This window comes from Castor canadensis, chromosome 7 (assembly GCF_047511655.1).
Source record: "Castor canadensis chromosome 7, mCasCan1.hap1v2, whole genome shotgun sequence".
NCBI classification, from domain to species: Eukaryota; Metazoa; Chordata; class Mammalia; order Rodentia; family Castoridae; genus Castor; species Castor canadensis.
The window spans coordinates 162,284,986-162,307,498 of NC_133392.1; the positions used below are offsets into that span (position 1 = coordinate 162,284,986).

The following is a 22,513-nucleotide window of genomic DNA, read 5'->3' on the forward strand; positions in this document are numbered from 1 at the left end:
AATTTGTTTCTGCCGTCCGATTTGTCTTCCAGAAGCAGAGGCGATACCCATGACCAGCAACATGGCACTGCCTTCCAGCGACCAGCAGGGAGAGGTCACCCTGGGGAAGGTCAGTCCACCCGCCATACTGAAACCTTGAGTGCCCCCAGCCAGGAGGCAACCCTCACCCGTGCAGGCCCAGTCACTCACGCCTTCCTGATCCAATGACTCCTGCCCTCAGGTGGCCCTTGCATCTGACCAGAGCCAGGCTGGACCTGCAGCCTCTGGGCACCTGGTGGTCTCAGCCAGCATCAAGGGAAGCCCCTTCCCTCTCTGGAGCTGGGCAGGACCAGAGCAACAGGGCCAGTTTCCTGGATGCAGGGCACCTGGTCCAGCTTGGCAGTGCCCCCCTCCCCCAGCTGGAGCACGGTGTGTGCTAGAAGGGAGACTGTGGAGAGGGGTTCAGACTCCCTCTTGACTGGGACTCCGTGGCAGTAAGCCCTCGAGGCAGGGCCAGGCTTGGAACTAGTGCTTGCGTGTGACCAAATAACCACCCACCACCCATCCTTGCAGTGACATGGCTATTGTGAGGGTTGGTAGGAGGTACCCTAATAAAAACCGTGACACCTGCTGACCCAGGGTCCCCCTCCTCCTACGCAGATGACAGAGGGGGAAATTGGCCCCTTCAGCTCCATCAAAGTACACATCATCTTCTCTCCAGTGATCCCGGGAGCAGTCCAGACCAAGTTCAAGGTCATGTTTAGGAATCCACAGTGCCCAACAGTGAGTGTCCCTGATGCTTCTTGGTGCACTTGGTCCCCCTCCCACCCACGGCCTTGTCGGGCAGCTGCCCTAGGTTGGCGTTTAACCAAGCTCAAGTGACTAGTTGGTGGCACAGAGGGGTGGTGCCTTAGTCAGTGCACATACACACACAGAGGCTCACACGTGTGAGTTTATGCACTCGTGCGCACGTGTGCGCCTCTGCACGTGACACAGGGCTCTTGCTCTCCCCACACCTTTTTTTTTTTCAATGCCGCTGATTGAACCCAGGGCCTTTCTCATGCTGGAGCATGCCACCATTGAGCTACACCACCAGCCCCCCAGCCCCCCAGCCCTTGCTCTTCATCGCCAGAAATGTCTTTCTTAATTTCTGAGTCCTTAAATTTGTACGGCTTTTTATTATTTATTGGTAAGTATTAAATTATGATCAGAGAATAAGACCTATAAACTTTTTTCCTGTTAAATTTTTCTTTGTGACCGGAGACAAGATTTATTTTATCAGTGTGGTGAAGTGAACGTGAAGAAAGCATCTTTGTGTGACGGCTGCATGCGAGCTTGCTGAGGGGATCGGTCCCCACCTGTTCCTTCCAGGTTGTCTGTGTTCCCTTGTGATTACGTTTTGTGTTTCTAGAACAAAGCAGCTTCAGGGAGCTGCTTTACTTGTTGGTGCCTGAGCTTTTACGCCTGGTTCCTTGTTGTGAGTTGTGCCTTTTATCAGAACCAGCCACCCTTCACCCTCAAAGTCATATATACGTATAACGTATACCATCTTTCTCGAGACACTGGCCTCAAACTGGAGATCCTCTGGCCTCAACCTCCCAGGTGCTGGAATTATAAATGTGCCCCCCCACTTCCACGCCTGGCTAATAGTCACTTAAAAATAACAACTTTCAGGCTCTCTTCAGGGGCCAGGTTTTGTCTGTTAAGCAAGACTACTATTTTCTTTCTTGTGAGAATCTCCTGTGCTCACGCGGGTGAATAACTGTTGCCCTTTGTGTCATCCCTTAGTGTGTCTGCTATTTACTTTACAGCGCCTTCTCCCGGCCCTCGGTTTGATCGAGTCACCACCTGTCCTGCTTTCCCCTCTGCTACCTGGACACCTGTTTCCCTCCCGACCCCTCCACCTGCTTTCTGTTTCTCACGTGGAAGGAGAGAATCCTCCCAGAAACACACCCCAGCAACACACCCCAGCACGCCCTGATTTCCTGAGATAACTGTGGGTACCGTTAGGCAGTCCGTGTCCTCAGGACCTAGGCTGGCTGTCAAAATGTCCTCGACTGCCCTGCGCTGCTGCGAGAGTGCTTGTCCATACCCACGTGTGAGGCAGGCACCATCCGATCCCACCATGGGGTGTTCTGTGCTCGGGGCCCTCACTCTCCACCGTCCATCAGGAACTCTGTGCGGGTGCGTTTCCTTGAATCACTCCGGGTGGACAGAAAGGGCGCAGCATACAGAGCTGCTTTAAGACTAGGCACAGTGGCTCACGCCTGTAATCCCAGCCACTTGGGAGGCGGCTATCAGGAGGCTCTCAGTCCAGGCCAGCCTTGGACATAAAGCAAGACGCCATCTCAGAAATAACCAAAGCGAAAAGGGCTGGTGGAGCAGCTCGAGTGCAGATCCCTGAGTTCAGCCTCAGTGCCCTCCCACCAAAAAGGGACTGCTCGCAGCAAGGAGAGACAGGAATAGTTTACAACAGGAGCGTCAAAGGACCAGACCACCTCCTAGGAACCCATAACCCCGACTACATGGCAACGGCAAGCCTCACAGTATCCCTGAGGCCAGCAGTGCCCCACAGTAACCCGCAAGAGCCGCGTTGTCCAGTGTCCACATGCACGGTGCCCAGGAGCCCACACCGCCCCTAGACCCACCGCCACCACGGTTCCCGTGGTCCCCGTAGTTCCTATGGTACCAGTGGTTTCCACGGCACCCACAGTTCCCACGGCACCCACAGTTCCCATGGTCCCCACGGTTCCCATGGTACCCATAGGATCCATGGTTCCCATAGTTACTACAGAACCCCGGTTCCCAGAGTGCCCACGATTTCCACACTACCTGCACTTCCCACAGCTCCCGCTGACTCCGAGGGCCCGCAGTACTGTCACAGAGCATCTCTGGCGGCCAGCTAAGGTGTCATGATAGAGGAAGGGCCAGAACTGTGAGCTGAGTGGCTTCCTGGCATCAGTGTGGCAGGCAGAGACCTTGTGAAGGAAAGTGATCCTGCAGGGCGATCCTGGAGATTAAATCCTGACCCTGCCCTCTTTCCTCCCTCCAACTCCCCCTACATGGAGTTCACGCAGTCAGCCTCCCATGCTGCCCACTCTTCCATCACAGGCCCTGCAGACCCCTCCCAGCCCTGACAGCAGTGAGGCCTGTCCTGCATCCCCATCCCCTGGCCACAGGGGTTGAGATGCTGCCCGTCCCTCAGGGACGCAGCAGGTGCTTGAATGGGGCACTCACCAGATGAGCCCTCAGAATCCATCCTACCTGACCACCTGTGGCCTTCGGCTTCCAAGGCCAGTCCTCTACCTCGCGACACCCCAGGACTTCCCTCCTTTGTCACCCAGGCCTGTCCTCCAGATCTGAGCCTTCTTCACCCTCACAGTCCCTGTCTCCCCACTGCAATGGGCTTGTACCTTGATACTTGAGCACCTCAGCTCATGTGGGAGCCTCATGGCTTGTCACACTCTTGGTGTCATCATTGTCCTCCTGACTCTCCAGCAGGTCTGTGCCACAGGAATGTTTTCTGTTTCTGTCTGACCTTTTTGTCTCTGGCCCCACAACGGGTTGCATTTTTTGACAACCCTGCGGCCTCAGACCTGGTGGCAGGGCGTTTTAAGTGGCCCAAGTCCTGCAGGTTGTGGGAAAAGAAGCATCAGCCCCAACCCCATCTCAATGACCCCACCCACCCCCATGGACTGGTGTTCTAGAAAGGGCGGTCACCTGCCCCAGGCTGAGAGTCCTGGCAATCTATGCAGATGTTTGAAGCCTCCACTGGGCCTGTAGCCCACAACAGTGCCTCCTACCCAGGCGGCTCCACCCTGGGGTGGCCAGGCCTCCCCAGTTCTGGGGCTTGCTGTGCTGAGTTCTCCCTGTAGGCCATTCACAAATCCCAAGACCTCCACTCATCTCGCCCAGCCTCCCCAGACCCAAGGCGTCAGAGTGTGTGGAGAAAGCAGCAGATGGGGTAGGGGTGAGGGGGGACAAAGGCCCCTTCTCAGGTCCCTGCAAGAGTTCTGAGCTCCCAGTTCCTCGTTAGCTGTGAAAGTGTCACGCATGTGTGCACACAGTTTCTGTGTAATGCGGTGTGTGTAATAAAAAGTTGGGGAGGGAGTGTTTTGGGATTTTGGTTCTGGGCCTTGCATGTGCTAAGTAAGCACTGCACTCCCCCAGCCCAGAGATTTTAAGCAACTAAGAGTAATGATAATTATGAAGTTGAATGATGGGTACATGGTGATTTGGCATTGTATTTGGGGGGGCAGTACTGGGGTTTTGACTCAGGGCCTTGTGCTTGCAAGGCAAGAAGCTACCACTTGAGTCACTCCTCCAGCTCCCTCTGCTTTAAGTTATTTTTCAGACAGCGTCTCTTGCTTTTGCCCAGGCCAGTGTAGAACCACGCTGCTCCTACTCATGCCCCTGAATAGCTGAGATTACAGGCATGAAGCCTTTTGTTGAGACGGAATGTCACTAACTTTTTGCCCAGGCTGGCCTTGAACTGAGATCCTCCCTATCTCTGCCTTCCTGAGCACCTGGGATTACAGGCAGGGTCACCACACCAGCTGTATTCAGGTTAATTTTTACATTTTTTGAGCATAAAAAGAATTTTTAATGACAATGACATGAAAAGTGCCACAGAACTTGGAACATGGCTTGTTTAGTCATTGCTCTTCCAGTACTTGTGAGGCAAGTTACAAAAGTCAAGCCACGAAACTGCTGGGCTGTGTTAATACTCGGGCACGGCCTGCAATGCAAAGGAAGCACACGCCGTTGAGTTCACCTGTCCAAATTCAGCTGTATTTCAGAGCCATTGGCGTGGCCGTTGATGTCCCCGTCTGGGTGCCAAGACCCAACGTGGACCTGAAGATCTGCACCTACGACCGGCTGTACCAAGACTCCATCCTCGTCCTCACGCGGTGAGCCCCCTGCTGGCCAGCAGGAGCACGGCACTGTGAATGGGCACCTGGGTGACAAAGGGGAGGGAGGTGAGCCAGGTGTCATTCAGGCACTGCCATGGGGCGGGTCAGGGACAGAGTCAGATTGAAGATGAAGCCAAGGAACGCCAGGACCTCCAGCCCAGCTCCGTGAAGGGGCAGCTGTCTCCATGAGGGAGAAGGGTGTGGAAGGGAGGGCTATTTGGGGGACCGGGTTGAACAGGGTCCCTGCAGGATGCAAACTGCCTCTTGGTCGTGTGGCACAGAAGGCAAGAGGGATCCGGGGAAGTGTCACTGTATCGACCCCTCCCCAAAGGACACGTTTGTTTGGTGATTCTTTAATCCAGTATCAGTGATTTGTAGCTTTGTTTAATGTGGTAGGTTTTACCTAGCTGGTGTAGGTGGGTAATTCATGAAGACCCCTTCCTGTTTGTGTCCAAGAACCAGCACTGGCCAGTGTGGAGAAGCAGTGGAGCCGGCTGGCTGCCACAGTCTCAAGCAGCAGGAGAGCAGGACACGCATTGCAGGGCTTGTCTCTGGGGCTTAGAAGGGATAAAGCTGAGGTCACCTCGGCTCTGGAGGCCACCTCAGCTCTGGTAGCCTTCCAAAAGGCAAGAGAGAAAAGACAGGCCCGTTCCTCTTGATCCTCACTTGTGTACTGCCCAGGGGTCAGCCCAGCTGTGGCTCCCTGGAGAGTCACCGCTTCGCTCAGTGTCTGTGACCTGGCCTTGCCACCTGCACCTCTGGATCACTGTGGACCCAGCCCTCAGGGCCATGTCTGAGAAACACCAGGCAGCAGACCCTGAGTGGCCAGACAAGAATCATGCAGAGCATTCTGAAGAGGTGTTGGAGGGCTGGAGGTGCGGCTCGAGTGGTAGAGCGCCTGCCTCTGAGCTCAAACCCCTGTATCGCCAGGAAAAAAAAAAATTCTGAAGAGGTGCCTGGAGGCTTAGAAGGCTCTGGAGCCTTTACCTGAGATTCCCAGGCAGACACGAGAGCCTCCCTCTTTAGGCTGCCTTTTCCTTCTTGGGCTGAGATGGTTCCCCCATAGAAACTAAAGGAGACACTCACAGGGAGCAAGCAGAGGGTGTCACCCAGAGCTGCCTTAGCAAGGGCTCGGCCACTGTCACTGCCTTCAGCAGAGACCTCAAGGCAGGCAGGGCCATGAAAGAGCTTCATGGTGGTCACAGGAAGGCCCAGGTGGGCGCTGGTGAGGTGTGGCCTGCAAAGAACTCCAGGTGACTGGCTAGAGGCACGCCTGGCTTCCTCTGGCTGCTTCTGAGTTAGGAGCTTGGGTGATTAGCAAGGCCCGGACATCCAAGGCTTCCTGGGTGCCCTGTACAGAGCCCCGGGACAGAACCCCAAAGGAAGGTAACCAGCCCTCATACTCCCTCCAGGCCCTGCACCCACAGATGCCTGGCTGGAGTTCTTCCCAGAAAACACTGGGGCCTCTGAGAACTGATTTGGGCCCAAGTTCAGCTGCAATGTATTTTTACTTTCAAGAATTTCTCAGATTTCGTAGGAAGCAGGCTTTGAAGATGCTCTTAACCATCCGGGTGCTTGTGCTTGGTGTGGAGTTGGTGTGCACTGAGTGCTGTGGCTGACTCAGTCATCAGACGTACCTTAATGACTCAAGGGATAAAGCACACACAGGCCCTGGCAATCACCTGACCCGGTGCCCGTGATCCGCCCGCAGAGCGAAGGCGGCCCTACGCCTGAAATTTGAGGTCTGCAAGGAGCTGAGAGGCCACATGGAGCTCCTGCCTGAGACGGGCTACATCCAGGCCCTGTCGTCCTACTCGGTGCAGCTCAAGTTCTTGCCTCGGTGAGAGCTGGGAAAGGCCTGGGCTGGCGGGGGCTGGGGAGAGAGCCGACCTCCTGCTGGTCACTCTGGACTGGGCACACATCACAAGGGTGGGCCACCTGCCAGGATAAGATCACCTGGCCTCCTGTGTGTGGCACCTGCCGTGGCTTCTGCCCAGCCACAGCGGGCAGCTGCTGTCCACATGCGTTTCTCGCAATGTCTCCGACTCCCCAAGCTTCTTGAAGTTTGTCTTTTGCATCCGTGCCGAGGCTCTTCTACCTATGGGGTCCCTGCATTCTCCTGCTCCAAGGCCCTTCTTGGCCCTCCCTGGTGGACCCTGGGAGTGGGCACTGTAGGTGTCAGGCTTCCTTGACGTGTCTGTGGGCATTGCTTCCGAATGACTCACTTCAGCTTTGGAAGCCAGAGGTCCTGTTTTTTAATTCTGCTGCTTGCTGCCTGGAGCAGCCCTTGGCTCCTGTGCTGGGGTCCAGGACCAAGACCACGGGCTGCAGGCTGTGTGGCCCGGGGAAGGGGGTGTGGCAGGCCAGGCACCAGGGTGAGTGCTGGATTTGCTGTTTGTTAAATAGTCAGAGCTGCAGCCCAGGCTTGCCTCGCCCACTACCCACCGTGGCAAAGTGGGCCTCTTGTTTCTTATTTGTACTTTTCCTGACATTCCTCTGGGATGCTAATTTCCTTTTTCTCACTATGTAGCCCAGACTGGCCTCAAACTTGTGATCCTCCTGCCTCAGCCTCCCAAGTGCTGGGATTATAGGCATGTGCTAACATGCCTGGCAAGAGCAACTTTTTTGGGGGGGGGGTTCTGAGAATGGAACCCAGGGCCTTGCATATGCCGGGCACAAGCACTACCACTGAGCCTCATTCCCAGTAGTGGGGTTTGAACTCAGGGACTCATGCTTGCTAGGCAGATGCTCTATCACTTGAGCCACACCCCCAGCCCTTTTTGCTTTAGTTATTTTTCAGAATAGGGTCATGTGTTTTCCCTGGCTGGCATGGAGCTCTGTCCTCCTACCTATACCTCCCCAGTAGCTGGGATTACAGATGAGTACCACAACACCTGGCATATTAGTTGAGATAGAATCTTGCTAACTTTTTTCTCCCCAGACTGATCTCAAAACCTGATCCTCCCAATCTTTGCCTCCTGAGCAGCCAGGATTGTCAAAGGGGCTTTTTAGCATTCCTTTAAGTGACAGCATCCTTATTAATTAAAACACAACTGTTGAATTTACTTCTGCTTATTCAAACGCAACCATTCAGAAATATGTCTGGGTCACTTAATCACAGCGCACCTGCCAGTACCACTTGCCCTGGAGTGATTTGCTGCTTGTAGTGCTAACACATCCAGAGGTCTTAAAATGCACAGGTGCACACATTAGCTGCTGGGTCCACGTGAGAACAGGAGCTTCGGCACCAGGTGAATCTTGAAGCAAATCCACTCCATCCATTACACAGGTCTTGCGTGATCTAAAAGCACCAAGTGCAGGTCAGTTTTACTGTCACTGTGCAGTCGCTGTACCCTCACCCTGCCTCTTGCAGACACTCCCTCCCGGAAGATGCGGGGAAGTATTTTGACAAGGAGAGCCGGGTTCTGGAGGCTCCAATGACAATCTGGGTGGCTGACCAGGTCTGTCCAGGGCCCCTCCCAGGAGGAATAGGAGCAGCTCTGGGGAACAGAGGGCTACTGTGATAGGCCAGGCCCTGCACCCCTGGGAGAGCAAAGCCCTGGTCCACTTGCCTGCTGGTGGGCTGTCCAGAGGCCTGACAGACACCTTTGCCTGGGCCCCACACAGCCCCTACACAGCTACAAGAAGGGGCCAGAGAGCAACGTCCACCCCCAGCTGGGCAGGACTATCTCAAGACACCTCACCTGCACACGCACACAGGAAGTGTGCCCACACACTCGGACGAGGACCTATCATACGTGCACACAGTGTGCTCTCCGTGGCGTGGGTGCATATGCACACACATGCACACATGCAATGTACCAGACACACAGCCTCGTGCACTCACACAGTCACACCCGCTGGGTCCCTCTGCTGCTGCCTGCACCTCCCTCCTCCACCCCACACCCTGGCCCAGGTGCTCACGGCCACAGGGAAGGGCACTGGTGAGAGACTCACTGTAGAAACGGTGCGCTGTTGGCCACAGGCAGCAGAATGCCGGTGCGTTTGTTGTTCGGGGGGTCATTGTATAAACACTGCCAGTGTCTGAGAGTGTGCTTGGCCCTTCGCACCTCAGATCAAACCAGTGGAGTTCACTGTCCAAGCCATTGTCACTACCTCGGACCTGGAAGTCTTCCCCGCAGAGGTGGACTTTGGGTACTGCACCATCTACGAGGCCATCAGGACAGAGATCAGCCTCACCAACCACTCGCTCCTGCCCCAGGAGTTTGGGTTTGTTGGACTTCCCAAGGTACCTGCCGTGGTCAGGCCCTGGAGAGGAGAGGGAGGTGGGGGACGTAGGGGACATGGTGGACGGGACCACAGCAGCCGCTGCTCCAGGTTTAGGCCCCTGGACACCAGTGGCCATCCTGCCCTGCACACCTGGCTGCTGCTGCCTCCCAGCCGTCCCTCTCCTGTCCTGGCTGCCCCCTCTCTCTGGCCCCCCATCTTTCTGGCTTTCTCCCTCCCTCTGGTGTGGTACACCCACAGAGCTCCAGTCTCTCTCCCTCCCTGCCTTCCAGGACTTTCCTTGCTCAGACCCTCCATGACAGCCTAAGAGGACGCTCAGGCCTGGTGCCCTCAGCCCACACCAACCCTGGTCCACTCTCCACAAACTCAGCAGCACTGAAGACTCACACTCACAAGCATACACATACCCTCTGGGGGTTTTTTCAGGGGGAGTGGCTGGTTATTGAGACAGGGGCTTGCTATGTAGCCCAGTAGGGCCTCGAACTCATCACCCTCCTGCCTCCGCCTCCTGAGTGCTGGGATTACAGGCGTGAACCACCATGCCCAGCTTCACACACACTCATGTGCACACTCCCACCAGCATGTACACTCACACCCGCCCCGCACAGACTCCCCCACAGAGCACCAGTTTTACTCTGGCACGGATGTGTTCCAATTTCCCAGTTTGTGGACATCCAGCCCAACGACGGGTTTGGGACGATCATGCCATTGGAGACTTTGCAACTCGACCTGCTCTTCCAGCCCACCAAAGCCAAGGAATACAGCTTTGAGCTGATTTGCAAATCTGAGATAAACCGGTGAGCCTGTGGGGCAGAGGGAATGCATGGCCCCGCTCAGCCTTCCCAGTCCTCCTCACCCGGCTCTCCCTGGACCCCACCAGGCTAATCACAGAGCTGAGCCCCAGACACAGGAGAACAGGCCTGCACCCCCGTGGCCTTTCACTGTGGCCCAGCTCACCCTTGTGTGAGAGGAGTGAGAGCAAGCGTGTGGACACGAGTGCAAAGCAGCACGTGGCATGGCTTCCGTGGGCAGGTGTGAGTGCATCGCGAACACGTGCACGCGTGCCAGTGTGCACCCACGAACTCGTGGGCATGTGTGTGAGGGAGTTCGCATTTGAGTGGGCGTGCATGCGTGAGTATGGGTGAGTGTGTGCGTGTGCGAGAGTGCACGTGTGTACAGGTAAGAGTGAGCGTTCTTGTCTGCAGTCTGTGTGAGCGTGTGTGAGCGTGTGTGCCTCTGATTGTGGGTGGGCGAGAGTGTGAGCGGGTGGTGTGCAAGCCCCTCTGCATACGGCAGGTGCGTGCTGAGCGGGCTCAGTCTCTCCTCCCTGCAACCGGGGGGCGGGAGTAGGAAAGTAGGGAGAGGGAGAAAAGGTGCTGGGGTCCGGGCCACACGAAGGGCCCGGGGGGGATCAGCCTGGGGAGGACGTTCTGGGGCGGAGGCCATGAGCTGCTGAGTCAGTTCCCAGAGCACCCCATGCTGTCTCCAGCCAGCTCACCCAGGAGCCTGTCTTTTCTTTCCACCCTTCCACCAAGCTGCAGAACCATCGGTGAGAATCTGTGTTTCATTGTTAAAAACGATCCACCTGTAAACAGAAGTTACCAAAAGTGAGCCGGGACCATGTCAGTGTCCTAGGTGGCTTCCCCCGGTCACCTCAGGAAAGAAAGTGTGGGGTGGCCAGGGGCTTGGCGGCCCCACTCAGAGGCAGCCTTGGGTCCCCCGTCATGGCACTCATAGGTGCAGGTGCGGCACTGAGAGGACCCCTCTCTCCTCCCCACCCGTCCAAAGCTGCCTCCCTGCAGCTCCACCGTTTCCAGCCAGAACCCTGGATCCCGCCTTGGCTCCTCGTTCTCACACACCCCACAATCTCTCTTTCTTTTTGAGACCGGGTCTTACTCTGTAGCCCAGGCTAGCCTTGGACTTTCTATCCTCCCGCCTCTACCTCCAGAATGCTGGAATTACAGCCATGTACCACCACAATTGGCTCCTCTCTCTCTCTCTCTTTTAGGGATGGGGTCATTATATGTAGCCCAGGCTGCCCTTGAACTTGTGATCCTCCTGTCTCAGCTTCCCAAGTTCTGGGATTATAGGTATGCATCACCACATCTGGCTTTATTTTCCTTTTCTTTTTTGGTCCTACTGGAGCTTGAACTCGGCCTCACGCTTGCTAAGCAGGTGCTCTACCACTTGAGCCATTCTGCCAGCCCCACGGGTGGGATTTTCCTGTGTCCCTCTGGCATCAGTGAACACATCCCTCTGCTCAGCGTCATAGATAAATCAGTCACTGGAGCCCCGGCCAGCCAGATTCCAGTTTGATTTTCCCAGCAGCTGAGTGGTAGCAGGTCCCTCACCAGGCAGCCGGTGATGCCTGAGCCTCTGTGCTCAAGGCCTAGCTCCACCAGGAGTTGCCAAAAGACGCTATTCCAGCTCAAACCCTCCTGCTCCAGGCACTTGCTGGCATATTTCTGCTATTATTCAGTGGCATGCTTCCTAAGCAAAGGAGGTCAAAGACTTGCTTCTTCCCTCTCACATTTTCTAAGTCAGGAGCTGGTGGGTGCAGTTTGGAGGAGGGTACAATAAGGGACTCATGGATGCAGATGTGTCTGACATGCCCCCTCGCCATGTCACAGACTTTGTTCCTCTACTGTCCCTTCACCGGTGTGAATGTCGTCCTCCCTTGTGCTCTTTGTCAGCTTTGTGATCTGATCTTTCTCTGCTGCTCATTTCCATGCCCAGTCATCTCCTCTGGACTCTTAGTGGGGAGCCCAGTTTGGGTAGCCACTCTAACCTGATGGCCCGAGGGCTCTCTTCTGCTTCTGCATCTCCACCTTCCTTCGCTCTGTGCTTTCTTTGTCCCTCTGCCTTCAGATAACCCGAGAACTCAGATGACCAATGGCATGTACCCCCACCCAAAATACCGTTCACGTTTTTATCATATCTGCCTCAGTTACAGAAGTAAATACTCTACCTGTGGCAAGAATTACCTTTGTTCTTCCTCCTGCCCAAGAGCCAATACTTCCAAGTTCCACTGTCTTTCACTATGCAACTCTGTGCCTGTAAACTACATGCACATATATGCATGTACCCTGTGTGCCAGTGTCACTAAGCTGCTTTTTCAAGAAGTAGAAAAAGAGCCAGGCGCCAGTGGCTCACACCGGTAATCCTAGCTACTTAGGAGGCTGAGACCGTGAGGGTCGTGGCTCAAGGCCAACCCAGGCAAATAGTTTGAGAGACTCCATCTCCAAAAATAACCAGAGCAAAATGGACTAGAGGTGTGGCTCATTTGGTAGAGTACCTGCTTTGCAAAGCCCTCAGTTCAAACCCCAGTCCCATAAGAAAGAAAGGAAGGAAGGAAGGAAGGAGGGAGGGACGGAGGGGGAAGGGGACTGGGGGAAGGGGAGGGAGGGAGGGGGAAGGAAGGGAGGGAAAGAAGGAAGGAAAGTATAAGACCAGATGTGGTGGCTCACTTCTGTAATTCCAGCTACCTGAGAGATAAAGATCAGGAGGATTTTTGTTTGAGGCCAGCCCAGGAAAAAAGTAGCAAGACCCCATCTCAACAAATAAACCAGGAGTGGTGGTATACATCTATAATCTCAGCTATATGGGAGGCAGAGGTAGGAGGATCTTGGTCAGAGGCTGGCCCTGATCAAAAATTCAAGCCCCTATCTGAAAAATAACTAAAGCATAGGAGGTGAATTTGAATATAATATATTTGATACATCGTAACAACTTTTGTAAATGTCACAATGTACCCACCCAGCACAACAATAAAGAAAAAGGCAAAAAAAAAGTTCAAGTATAAAGGGCTGATGGCATGGCTCAAGTGGTAGAGCACCCGCCTAGCAAGTGCAGGGCTGTGAGTTCAAACGCCAGTACCACCACCACCCCCCAAAAAAAGAAAGAAAAGAATATTTCAGTATTGAAGACATTTTATTTATAGATGAGTATAATAGACTAATCCACATTAGCCTTTAAAGCATTAAAAATTGATGTAATTAGATGGGCACCAGTGGCTCACTCCTGTAATCCTAGCTATTTGGGAGGCTGAGATCAGGAAGATCAAGGTTAGAGGCTGGCTCAGGCAAATGGTTTGCAAGACCCTATCTCCAAAATAACCAGAGAAAATGGACTCGCAGGTGTGGTTGAAGCGGTAGAGCGCCTGCTTTGCAAGAACAAACCCCTGAGTTCAAACCCTCTCTGTCCCACAAAAAAAAAAAAAAAAAAAAAAAAGAAGGCTGAGGTGCAGCTCAACGAGAGTGCTTGCCCAGCAGGCATGAGGCCTAGCACTGCAGGTAAACGTTGATGGGGAAAAGGCGATGAGTGTGAGCTCAAGGAAAACGTGGAATGTGAAATTTTCAAACATCTCTTTTCTTAATGTTTGGTGATGGGGAATCAATTCACCATGGTGTATAGAAATCCCTGCTTACATTTCAAGAGTGACTTACCAGTTTTAGCTTTTAAATGTCAATAAGCATGCAACATAAGGCAGGAATTACTTCCTTTGCAACTGCTGAAGCTTCAGGATCAAGTGTTAGTTACCCACCAGATGTTAACAGGGCAGCAAACGACTGTGACAAATGCAAGAATGAGTCCTGGATACCAACCCCCCCCCAGGCCACCTGTCTGTGGGCACCGGCGTCCAACACATGGGGAGCTGTGTCTCCCCCGTCCCCTGCTCAGGGTCACAGAGGGACCACAGATGCCCCTTCATATCTGAGCACCTTCCCCTGCCACTGGTCTCTTCCAGGTGCTTCAAGATATCTTGCCGAGCCGTGGGTGTCCATCCACCCCTGGAGCTGTCCCACTACCAGATCAAGTTTGCAGCCACTGCACTGTATGACACCTCAGTGGCCACGGTATACGTCATCAACTCCCACCTGAGCATGAACAAGCTGACTCACTCCCTGCCCCGCATCGGCTCCGAGGAAGCCTCCCCAGTGGGACCAACGTCTTTTGAGTTCCTGCTGCCCCCCAACTCACCCATCACCATCTCACCCTCGGTGGGGACCGTGTTGCCAGGAAAGGTGAGCATAGGCTTCACTGGCAAGCAGGGAGGCAGGGGCTCCAGGCTACCATGCCTTACTCTCGGGGTGCCTGGCTCTGCCACATGGGGAGTAGGAAGAGGTCCTGCCTGACCCAAGGGGCAGGGAGCATCTGACAGATGGCCCAGAGGCACCCGCCTGGGGCTGGAGCAAGGGCAAACTCTGGGATCTCACAGCAGACAGGGTACAGGGAGTGCAGGACTGTGGCCCCTTTCCATCCAGTGTCCTGCCTGGCCTCCGGCAGGGTTTCAAAAAATACAATTAATGAAATGTGTTTCATTACAAATACCACTTAAGTACTGGTTCTGTCTCCAGTGGACTATCACAGATGCTAGCTTGCTCCACCCACTTTTCTCTCTCCACCTCCCCCCTTCTTTCTGTCCCCTCTCTCTCCCTCTTTCCTTCTCTTCCCCCCTTCTCCCTCCCTTCTTCTCCTTCTCCACCATCATGTCACCCCCTACACTTACAATGAACTGAACCACTGTGGAATCTGTCATGGAGACATCTTTCCATGAGGACTTGCAGATGGGGAACAGGTTTCCCCTTATTGCTGGGCCATCAGGCAGTGGGTGAGGTCCTAACCCATCCAGAACTCTGTTCTCAACACTTTCCATCATGGACCTCACCCCATTCTGCCCGCTCCAGCTGCTTGGGGCATTGCCTGGGAAGCCCTTTTGGGAGGGGCCCATCTAGACCAGAATCTCAAAAAGGTGACCTGAGGGGATCCAGGCTGGGATGCAGAGGAGCGAGTTCTGAGTAGTGGGCAGTGCAGCAGTAGGGCCTCCTATGCCCTCTGGGCTTCTGGGAGGGAAGGTGGCAGCTCTGTGTCTCCCCGCAGAGGTGCCTGGTCCAGGTGGCCTTCAGGCCTGTGCTACCCCACAAGCTGATCATCGAGGAAGCCATGCAAATACTGAACAAGGAAATGGAGACCAAGCCAGTGCGTGGAGTGTCAAGGGCAGGTGTATGGTGCCTTAGGATGGGGGGGGCACAGGCCTCTGGCGCCTTGGATTGCAGAAGGTCCCAGGAACAGGTGTATGGGGAGCAAGGTGCATCAAGCTATGTCCAAGAGGGAAAAGGTTTTCTTGCAGGAGCCTCCACTCCCTGAAAGCACCACCAGGTGGCAGAGCCAGAGCTGAGATCCCCAAGAGAGGCTGGGACTGTGACCAAGGCAGGACTGAGACCTGCCCAGCCTCTCGAAGTCACCTGGGGAAGGCCCTGGCAGTGGCAGGCATCCTGCCCACAGGCTCTGTCCAACACCATGTGCTTCCGTGTACACTGTGCCAACCCCCAGAGCTGTGTGTGGTCACTCACTTGCACAATTTTTTTTTTTTTGGTGGTGGTACTAGGGTTTGAACTCAGAGCTTCATGCTTGCTAGGCAGGTGCTTTACCACTTGAGCCACGCCCCCAGCCCTTCTTTTGCTTTAGTTATTTTTCAGATAGGGTCTCATGTTTTTACCAGAGCCAGCCTCAGAATGCAATCCTTGTACCTATGCTCTCTGCATAGATGGGGTCTTAGGCACATGTCACCATGCCTGGCTTGTTGACTGAGGTGGGGTTTGCTGACTTTTTGCTGGGGCTGGCTTCAAATCCCCCATCTCCACCTCCTGAGTAGCTGATATTAAGGTATATGCTACCACACACGACCACAAAAGTGAAGAGCACTGGCCTTCTACTCACCAGAGAGGCAGCGAGGTGTCGGGGAAAGGGGACCCCAGTTCTGCGGGCTCATTGCCCCCATTCTCCCAGCTTCCCCACTGCAGACATTGCAGTCAGTGAGCAGCTTCAGGGGTCTCTGCACTGGTACCTCATGCATCCCCTGAACACTCACCTTTCTCCACTGCTTAATACTGTGGTACCTGTCAGTCTTTCCTAAGGGCACAGTGGATTTGGGGTCCCATTCAGTCCAAAACTGAACCTTTGGCTCCCACAGCTCTGGTCAGCCCAGGTCTTCTGGGGGGGATAGTGTAGTGCCTCCTGGGCAGAGGGCAGAGCCCCTGGGGCAGCCCCACAGCCACTGCTACCCCACAGTTCCGAAAAGACACAACCACTCAAAGGAAGGAGCTGTGGAAGCAGTCCCTGTCTGCGATGCGCACGCAACCCCGGGATCGAATACTCCGGGTGTCCACACCCCATGTCCCAGAGGTGAAGAAGCAGGAGCTCGATGCCAGGTGGGCTGGGGGGACCCGCCCCACCTCTCCCCATCTGGCCTCATGGAGGCTTTCCCCACAAATGGCCTGGAGCACAGCTGCACCGACTTATGTGGCTAGAGGTCCAGGGCCGACTGGGTTTCAGACAGCTGGATCCAGATGCTCCCTTCTGGGCATCTGTCCACCCGTTCCCCTAAGCCTGCCCTCTCCCTGAGCAGACTTCAGCCTTCTTAGTGTGCAGGTGAGCTCAGGAAAAGCCCCAATGGCTTAGGCCACTTGCCCCTAGTAAGGTGCCAAAGCCACCGGCTCCCTCGTGGCTGACCAGAACCCAGGAGTGATGGAGAATGTCCCCACAGAAGCCACTGAGAAAGCTGCATTGCCATACAGAGCTGGGAAAGCCTCCTCCTGGGGCCCACCTGGTCCCTGGCTGCTGCCTCTTCCTTACCCCTTCGTCTCCCCAGAAAGGCTACTCAGCCAGGACCCTAGGGAGTAGATGTGGCCTCATGGACCCCTTCTGTCTGGGAGTCGCTGATCCTATGCTGAGGAGCACAGGGGCAGAGCCTGTGGTTGAGGGGATCAGGGACATGAATGTATCTTGATGACTTCATTCCAGTTCTAACCAGTACCAGATCGCCCAGGCCAAACTGACCAGAACTTTCCAGGCAACGTTTGACAAGTTTGTGGTTCCCTGTGTTGTTGCTAGTGGTGATGTCAAAGACAGGAAGGCACTGGAACCTCTAAACTTCAGGTGTGAGATGCTGGGGACAGGATGGGGCGTGATTGGCCACAAACTGACTGCCCCTCCTCTGCTACTGACCAAATCTGAGGTCCGGGTGGGCACAGGGCCACCCCGCTCTGCCCTCAGCATGCCCTTGTCCCTCCCCAGCCCCCACAACACCCTGTACCTGGAGCTGTGGTGTCCAACGGTGGCTCCAGCTATTGTGGTGACATCCGGCAAAGGCAAGACGGTCTTCGACTTTGGGGATATCGCCGTAGGTGTGTCCTGACTGGACCCTGACACCCCCCATGAACCCCTCACCTCAGGGATCCATCCTCACCATAGGAAGAGGTGCTCCTTAGAGCCTCGGGTTGGGCCTGTGACCTAACACTCTCTGACCCTTTGTTTTAGGACACCGCGGGATAAAGAAGGTAACCCTCCAGAATATCTCCTCTGAGGACCTTGCCGTATCCTTGTCCACACAGGCACAGGCAACTTGCAGGGGGCAGGATGGGGCCTGTGGCAGAGCCCACAGAGGCCATGTCTCACTCCTTGACACTGAACCCTCAGATGGAGTTCTCAGTGCTGAACCCCAATGGCCCCTTTGTCCTGCTGAACCCCTCCCCCAAACTGCGCTCGGGTGAGACTTATAACCTAGTGCTGTCCTTCTCGCCCCAAGAGAGCATCCTGGTGAGTACCAGGCCCGGGGGAGGCTGTAGCCCTGGGCCCCACACACTTCAGGAACACATCGTGGCTGCAGACAAACACAGGCCCAGAACTGACCAAGCCAGGGTCTGCAAGTGGCTGGCCGTCCTAGCCATGCTCTGGCTGGCAAGTCAGAGGAGGCAGAGGGCTGTAGGGACTCCAGGCTGTCTCACCAGCATGTGCCCGAGCCAGACGCTCAGGAACAGAGTGCCCCACGTGCCTGACGGACGTCTGATCCTTGCTAAGAGACATGGTCTCCTTAGGCTCAAGAAACACTGGACATCATCACCAAGAGAGGCTCCCTCACCCTCACCTTCATGGGAACTGGTGTGGCATCCATGATCACATGCTCCATTGAAGGTGACGTCCTCAACATGGGCTACGTGCTTGCCAGAGAGTCACTCTCCTCAAGCTTCAAGGTGCAGTGTGTCCTCTGGAAGAGAGGGAGGCTGCCCCCACCCCTAGTCCACTGTCCTGTTCAGTGCCCCTGTCCTTCTGCCTCAGGGCCTTTGCATAGGGCCCCCTTTCACCCCTCTCCTGCTTTGCTACTTGAATACTTGCCCCATCGGAGCTCAACTCAGACAGCTGGGGTGAGAGTTTGCAGACATCCAGAAAGAAGCCATGCTGCCCTGTGGACTTCCTCACCTGTGTATGAGGGCAGGCCTGGCTCAGGTGCCCTTCCTCTAAGGAATGCCCCAGCCTTGGGCCCAAGCAGCCTACAGAACACCTGCCTGCCCGCCTGCTCAGGCGGGGTCCTGGAAGCAGAGCCCAAAACTGGGACTATATAGGTTGGGGTGCTCTCTGGAGAGGGGACTGAGGGCAAGAAAGAGGCTGGGGTAAGGATGTGGGTTGGGTTCCACTAAGGGGAGCTCCGAAGAATAGATGGCATCACAGACCTGGCCACCAGGCTGAAAAGGACCAACAGGAGATGGATGAGCCAGAGTGGGTATGGCAGTCCAAATCTCTGCTGTGAGGGTCAACATGGTCACTGCTGGGGACACTACCAGGTGGGGCTTGGAGTTATATTGCCACCTGGTCCCCATATTGCCACCTGAACTCAGTGGCAGGTGACCAAGTCCTGGGCACTGACCACAGGCAGAGGGCAGCCTGGGGTGTGCTGGAGTGTGATGTCCTGTTCTTGGTAGCTGCAGAACGACTCCTCGCTCCCCATCAAGTTCTGGGTGAAGCTGGAGAGCCTTTCTAGCAGCAGGGTGGAGGCCCGACAGCAGCTTCCAAAGTTCCTGGATTCATCAGCCCAGAGGACAGAAGTTGTGGGTGAGCTGGCAGAACTGCCTAGAAAGGGGGATGCTGGGAGTGGTGCAGGACAGTGAGGGATGGGGCCGGACAGGCTGTGGAGAGGCTGGGCAAAGAGGGTGCAGAGGGTTGTGCTGGCCGGGCAGGAGAGTGGCATAATTCCCAGCTCGGTGGAGCAGGGCTAGGGGACAGAGGGGCTGTCAGCTACCACAGTTGCCCTGCCCACAGGCACGCAGAACCACAATGGCCAGAGTGTGTTCAGCGTCACACCTGTGGAGGGCCTCATGTTCCCCGGGAAGGCACAGGACTTCACCGTGACCTTCAGCCCCGACCACGAGAGCCTATACTTCTCGGACCAGCTCCAAGTGGTGCTCTTTGAAAAGGTGCAGCTGGAGACCTGGCCTGGCCCCATGGACCCCATCCCACCTAGGAAGGCACCCGTTGTATATCCCCTCCCTGCCACTTCAGAGGCCTTGATCACCTGGTGGCTCTGTGGGTACCACGTTAGAGATGTCAAGCAGAGACCAGCATCCGTAATCCTATGGTGCCCCACCCTAAGATAGGCTCGGACCCCAGTCGTAGAGCCGCAGGGACAGGCTGCTGTGCTCTTGTCCCCAGAAAATCTCCCACCAGATCCTCCTGCGGGGTGCAGCACGAGAGCACATGATGTTCGTGGAGGGTGGGGACCCACTGGATGTGCCTGTGGAGTCGCTGACCGAGATTTCCGCCTTGGACCCCGAGCATAGAGAAGGTGGGAACTGTGGCACTGGGGGAGGGGAGGCAGAGACAACCTCAGGGAGTCAAAGAGGACCAGCCAGCAACCCCAGCCAGCAAGTGGATGCACTGTGGCCAGGGAGGAGGACAGGGATTCCCAACCCATCACCCCCAGAGTCAGACAGGGTAGGCACTTCTGGCCAGAATGCTTAAGAAAATTAAACCCCACCCCACCCCTTGCTCTACCCAACCTTGGACAACTCCCCTCCCTGCCCAAGCTACATCCCTCCACACAGCCAGCCCCCAGGGAGGCCCTCCCTCTCCAGAAGCTGAGGAACCAAAGCCCATCTTGGTGACCCTGGACTACGTTCAGTTTGACTCAGACACACCAGCCCCACCTGCCACTCGTGAGCTGCAGGTGGGCTGTATCCGGACCACCCAGCCATCTGCAAAGAAGGTGACCACAGCACTACTCCAAGTGGTACCCTGGAAGCCTCTCTGGCCTCTCCTGGACTTGCCCCTCCGTGGGCTTGCCTAGGACTTCCTATGGCAGGAGTGGGATGGGCAGTGGGATGGGCAGCCCCTGATTAGAGTGGAGGGGTGGGTGGAGTGGGGCATCCTCACCCCCAGCCCAGCCCAGCCCACTGCCTCCTGGGAGTGCCTGGCCACCAGCCTTCAGCAGTGCAATGCCTCACAGACCGTTGAGTTCAGCCTGGACAGCATCACTTTGCTGCAGCACAAGGGTTTCTCCATCGAGCCCACCAGAGGCTCTGTGGAGCGAGGCCAGACCAAGACCATCAGCATCTCCTGGATGCCGCCCACTGACTTTGATGTAGGTGCAGGGGGGACCCCAGGCTGGGCTTGTGACACCCCTGCCCCACCGCAGGGAAGGGTGGCCATGGAGCCTGTAGGGCAGGGTAGTGAGAAAGACCATGGCTCTGCCCCGGGAGCCTGCCGACTGAGGGTCCCCCTTCTCCCACCTGCTCCTGCCCCAGCCGGACCATCCACTCATGGTGTCAGCTCTGCTGCAGGTCAGGGGAGACGTAAAAGAGACCTACAAGATCATCTTTGTAGCCCGTGTGGTGACTGGTCCCTAGGCCACAGGAGCCTCTCCACAGAGCCCCTGCGACCCTCCTGCCCACCCTCGAAGCCCTGCCCTGGCTGTGGGCCAGGCCAAACCCCACTCTACCCTGAGGCCTGGGACCTAGGTGTCCCCTGCAGGATAGGTTCTAACAGGCAGCCCTCTGTACGGACCCAAGCCCAGAACTCCGCACTCCATGGACATGACTGATTCCTGCTGCCCTGAACCCAGGGAGCCTAGAGCTGGAGAACACCATACACAGCCCGACTCAGAACCACTGATGAGACCAGTTAAACCCACAGTCTGCTCCTAGCTTGACCCTCTTGGATCCCCCAGACCCACCAGCACCCATCCAGACCCTAGAGGCCCCAGGGAAAGCCCTATCCTCAGGCTGTCAATAAACTCTGTGAGCCAACTCATACAGCCTACCGTGCACAGAGTGAGAAGCGGGGCCCCAGAGAAGCAGTCACCCCCCTTCAATCAAACACATACGCATTCATGCATGTGCTCACATTGCATGCTTCACCAATGAAACAGTGCACTCTGCCAGGTGAGGCCCTCCGGAGGGGGACAATCTTGCCCTGGAAGATCACCCCAGCCCAGAGGCCGGAAAACCCTAAACTGATTCACTGAGGGCCATAGCAGGCAATTCGGGGGTCAGGGGGCTTAGGTGCAAGGTCGGAGTGGAGATTGGTCCAAACCTGGAGAGGTACAGGGAGGAAGGAAAAGGGGACAATGGGCTCCAAATCCCAGGGAAGGTCCCTCAATGCTCTCAGCTTCCAAGTTCCAGGGCCCTGATGACCCCAAGCAAAAGCTGGGCAAAGGTTAGGGCCCAGCTCACCCACATCCTCCGCTCCAAGCCAGGGGCCAAGGGGAGGCCCAGCCTGAAAAGAATGGGTTCTGCTTTTTGGGTCCTGACCCATCCTTCCAAGGAGAAGACTGCTCCCCACTCCCGACACGATGTGCTCCTGCATCACGATCCCACTGCCCTACCAGCTCTTGCCCCCTGCAGAGTGATTGGCTGGACACTTCCCCACAGAGCTCTGACTGCTTGGCCCTCCTGTCATCACAGCATACCCCACCCTGTCCCCCGACCGGAACCAGCCACCAGGAGAGCATATGCAGCCTTCCCTAGCCTGGCACATCCCTGAACACTTCCCTTCTAGGTACCTTCAGTGCCCTTGGTACTTAGAAGCCTTCCATTGCCCGTACCTGAGCAGGTAGGCATTTTGCAGGACTTCTGTCCAATGGTCTTGAAGGTGGCTGACCAGCCATGACCCCAGACCCTTGGCATGCTTCCAGGCCAGATGAGAGGAGAAGGGAGGTCCACTGGGCCAGATGAGCCTCACAAGGATGTGTTCCAGGGAAGTCACTGCCCCCAGGCAGGGCACTCCCTTCTAAACCCAGGCCTGACTATTCTGCATAGGACCCACATGAGCTTCCTGGAGTCAGGCTGCACTTGTACGGTTCTTCCTGCTCAAGTGCTGGCCCTCCAATACCAAGCACAGCCAAGGCAGTGGCAAGGAGGAAGGAAGGCAGTAGCCAAGCTCAGGGGCCTGGCTGGGGCTGGGCAAGAAGGAAGGGCCCTGTGGGAATGCAGGACAGCTGTTGGCAGAGCCCTGAAAGGTCTGCCTTCCTCCAGCGGGGGCAACCATGTGAACATTATCCTGAGGGTATGTCCTGAGCAGTGAGGAAATAAAAGGCAGGGAGA

General features: G+C 55.8%; 1 protein-coding gene across 1 annotated transcript in view; it reads left to right on the forward strand.

Moving 5' to 3' along the window:
* The window catches only part of Cfap74 (cilia and flagella associated protein 74), a 50,591-nt gene extending 29,256 nt beyond the window's left edge, over positions 1-21,335 (forward strand). The window contains exons 19-39 of the mRNA XM_074081574.1: positions 33-109; positions 640-762; positions 4,768-4,889; positions 6,604-6,732; positions 8,266-8,353; positions 8,968-9,141; positions 9,804-9,937; positions 13,888-14,164; positions 15,021-15,119; positions 16,212-16,351; positions 16,944-17,078; positions 17,217-17,326; positions 17,460-17,515; positions 17,619-17,738; positions 18,017-18,172; positions 18,899-19,028; positions 19,236-19,390; positions 19,626-19,758; positions 20,018-20,178; positions 20,419-20,553; positions 20,717-21,335. Of these exons, the coding sequence (XP_073937675.1) occupies positions 33-109; positions 640-762; positions 4,768-4,889; positions 6,604-6,732; positions 8,266-8,353; positions 8,968-9,141; positions 9,804-9,937; positions 13,888-14,164; positions 15,021-15,119; positions 16,212-16,351; positions 16,944-17,078; positions 17,217-17,326; positions 17,460-17,515; positions 17,619-17,738; positions 18,017-18,172; positions 18,899-19,028; positions 19,236-19,390; positions 19,626-19,758; positions 20,018-20,178; positions 20,419-20,553; positions 20,717-20,818 (2,756 nt within the window). The 3' untranslated portion in view covers positions 20,819-21,335. The remainder of the gene's footprint in view (positions 1-32; positions 110-639; positions 763-4,767; positions 4,890-6,603; positions 6,733-8,265; positions 8,354-8,967; positions 9,142-9,803; positions 9,938-13,887; positions 14,165-15,020; positions 15,120-16,211; positions 16,352-16,943; positions 17,079-17,216; positions 17,327-17,459; positions 17,516-17,618; positions 17,739-18,016; positions 18,173-18,898; positions 19,029-19,235; positions 19,391-19,625; positions 19,759-20,017; positions 20,179-20,418; positions 20,554-20,716) is intronic.
* The last annotated feature ends 1,178 nt before the right edge of the window (positions 21,336-22,513 follow it).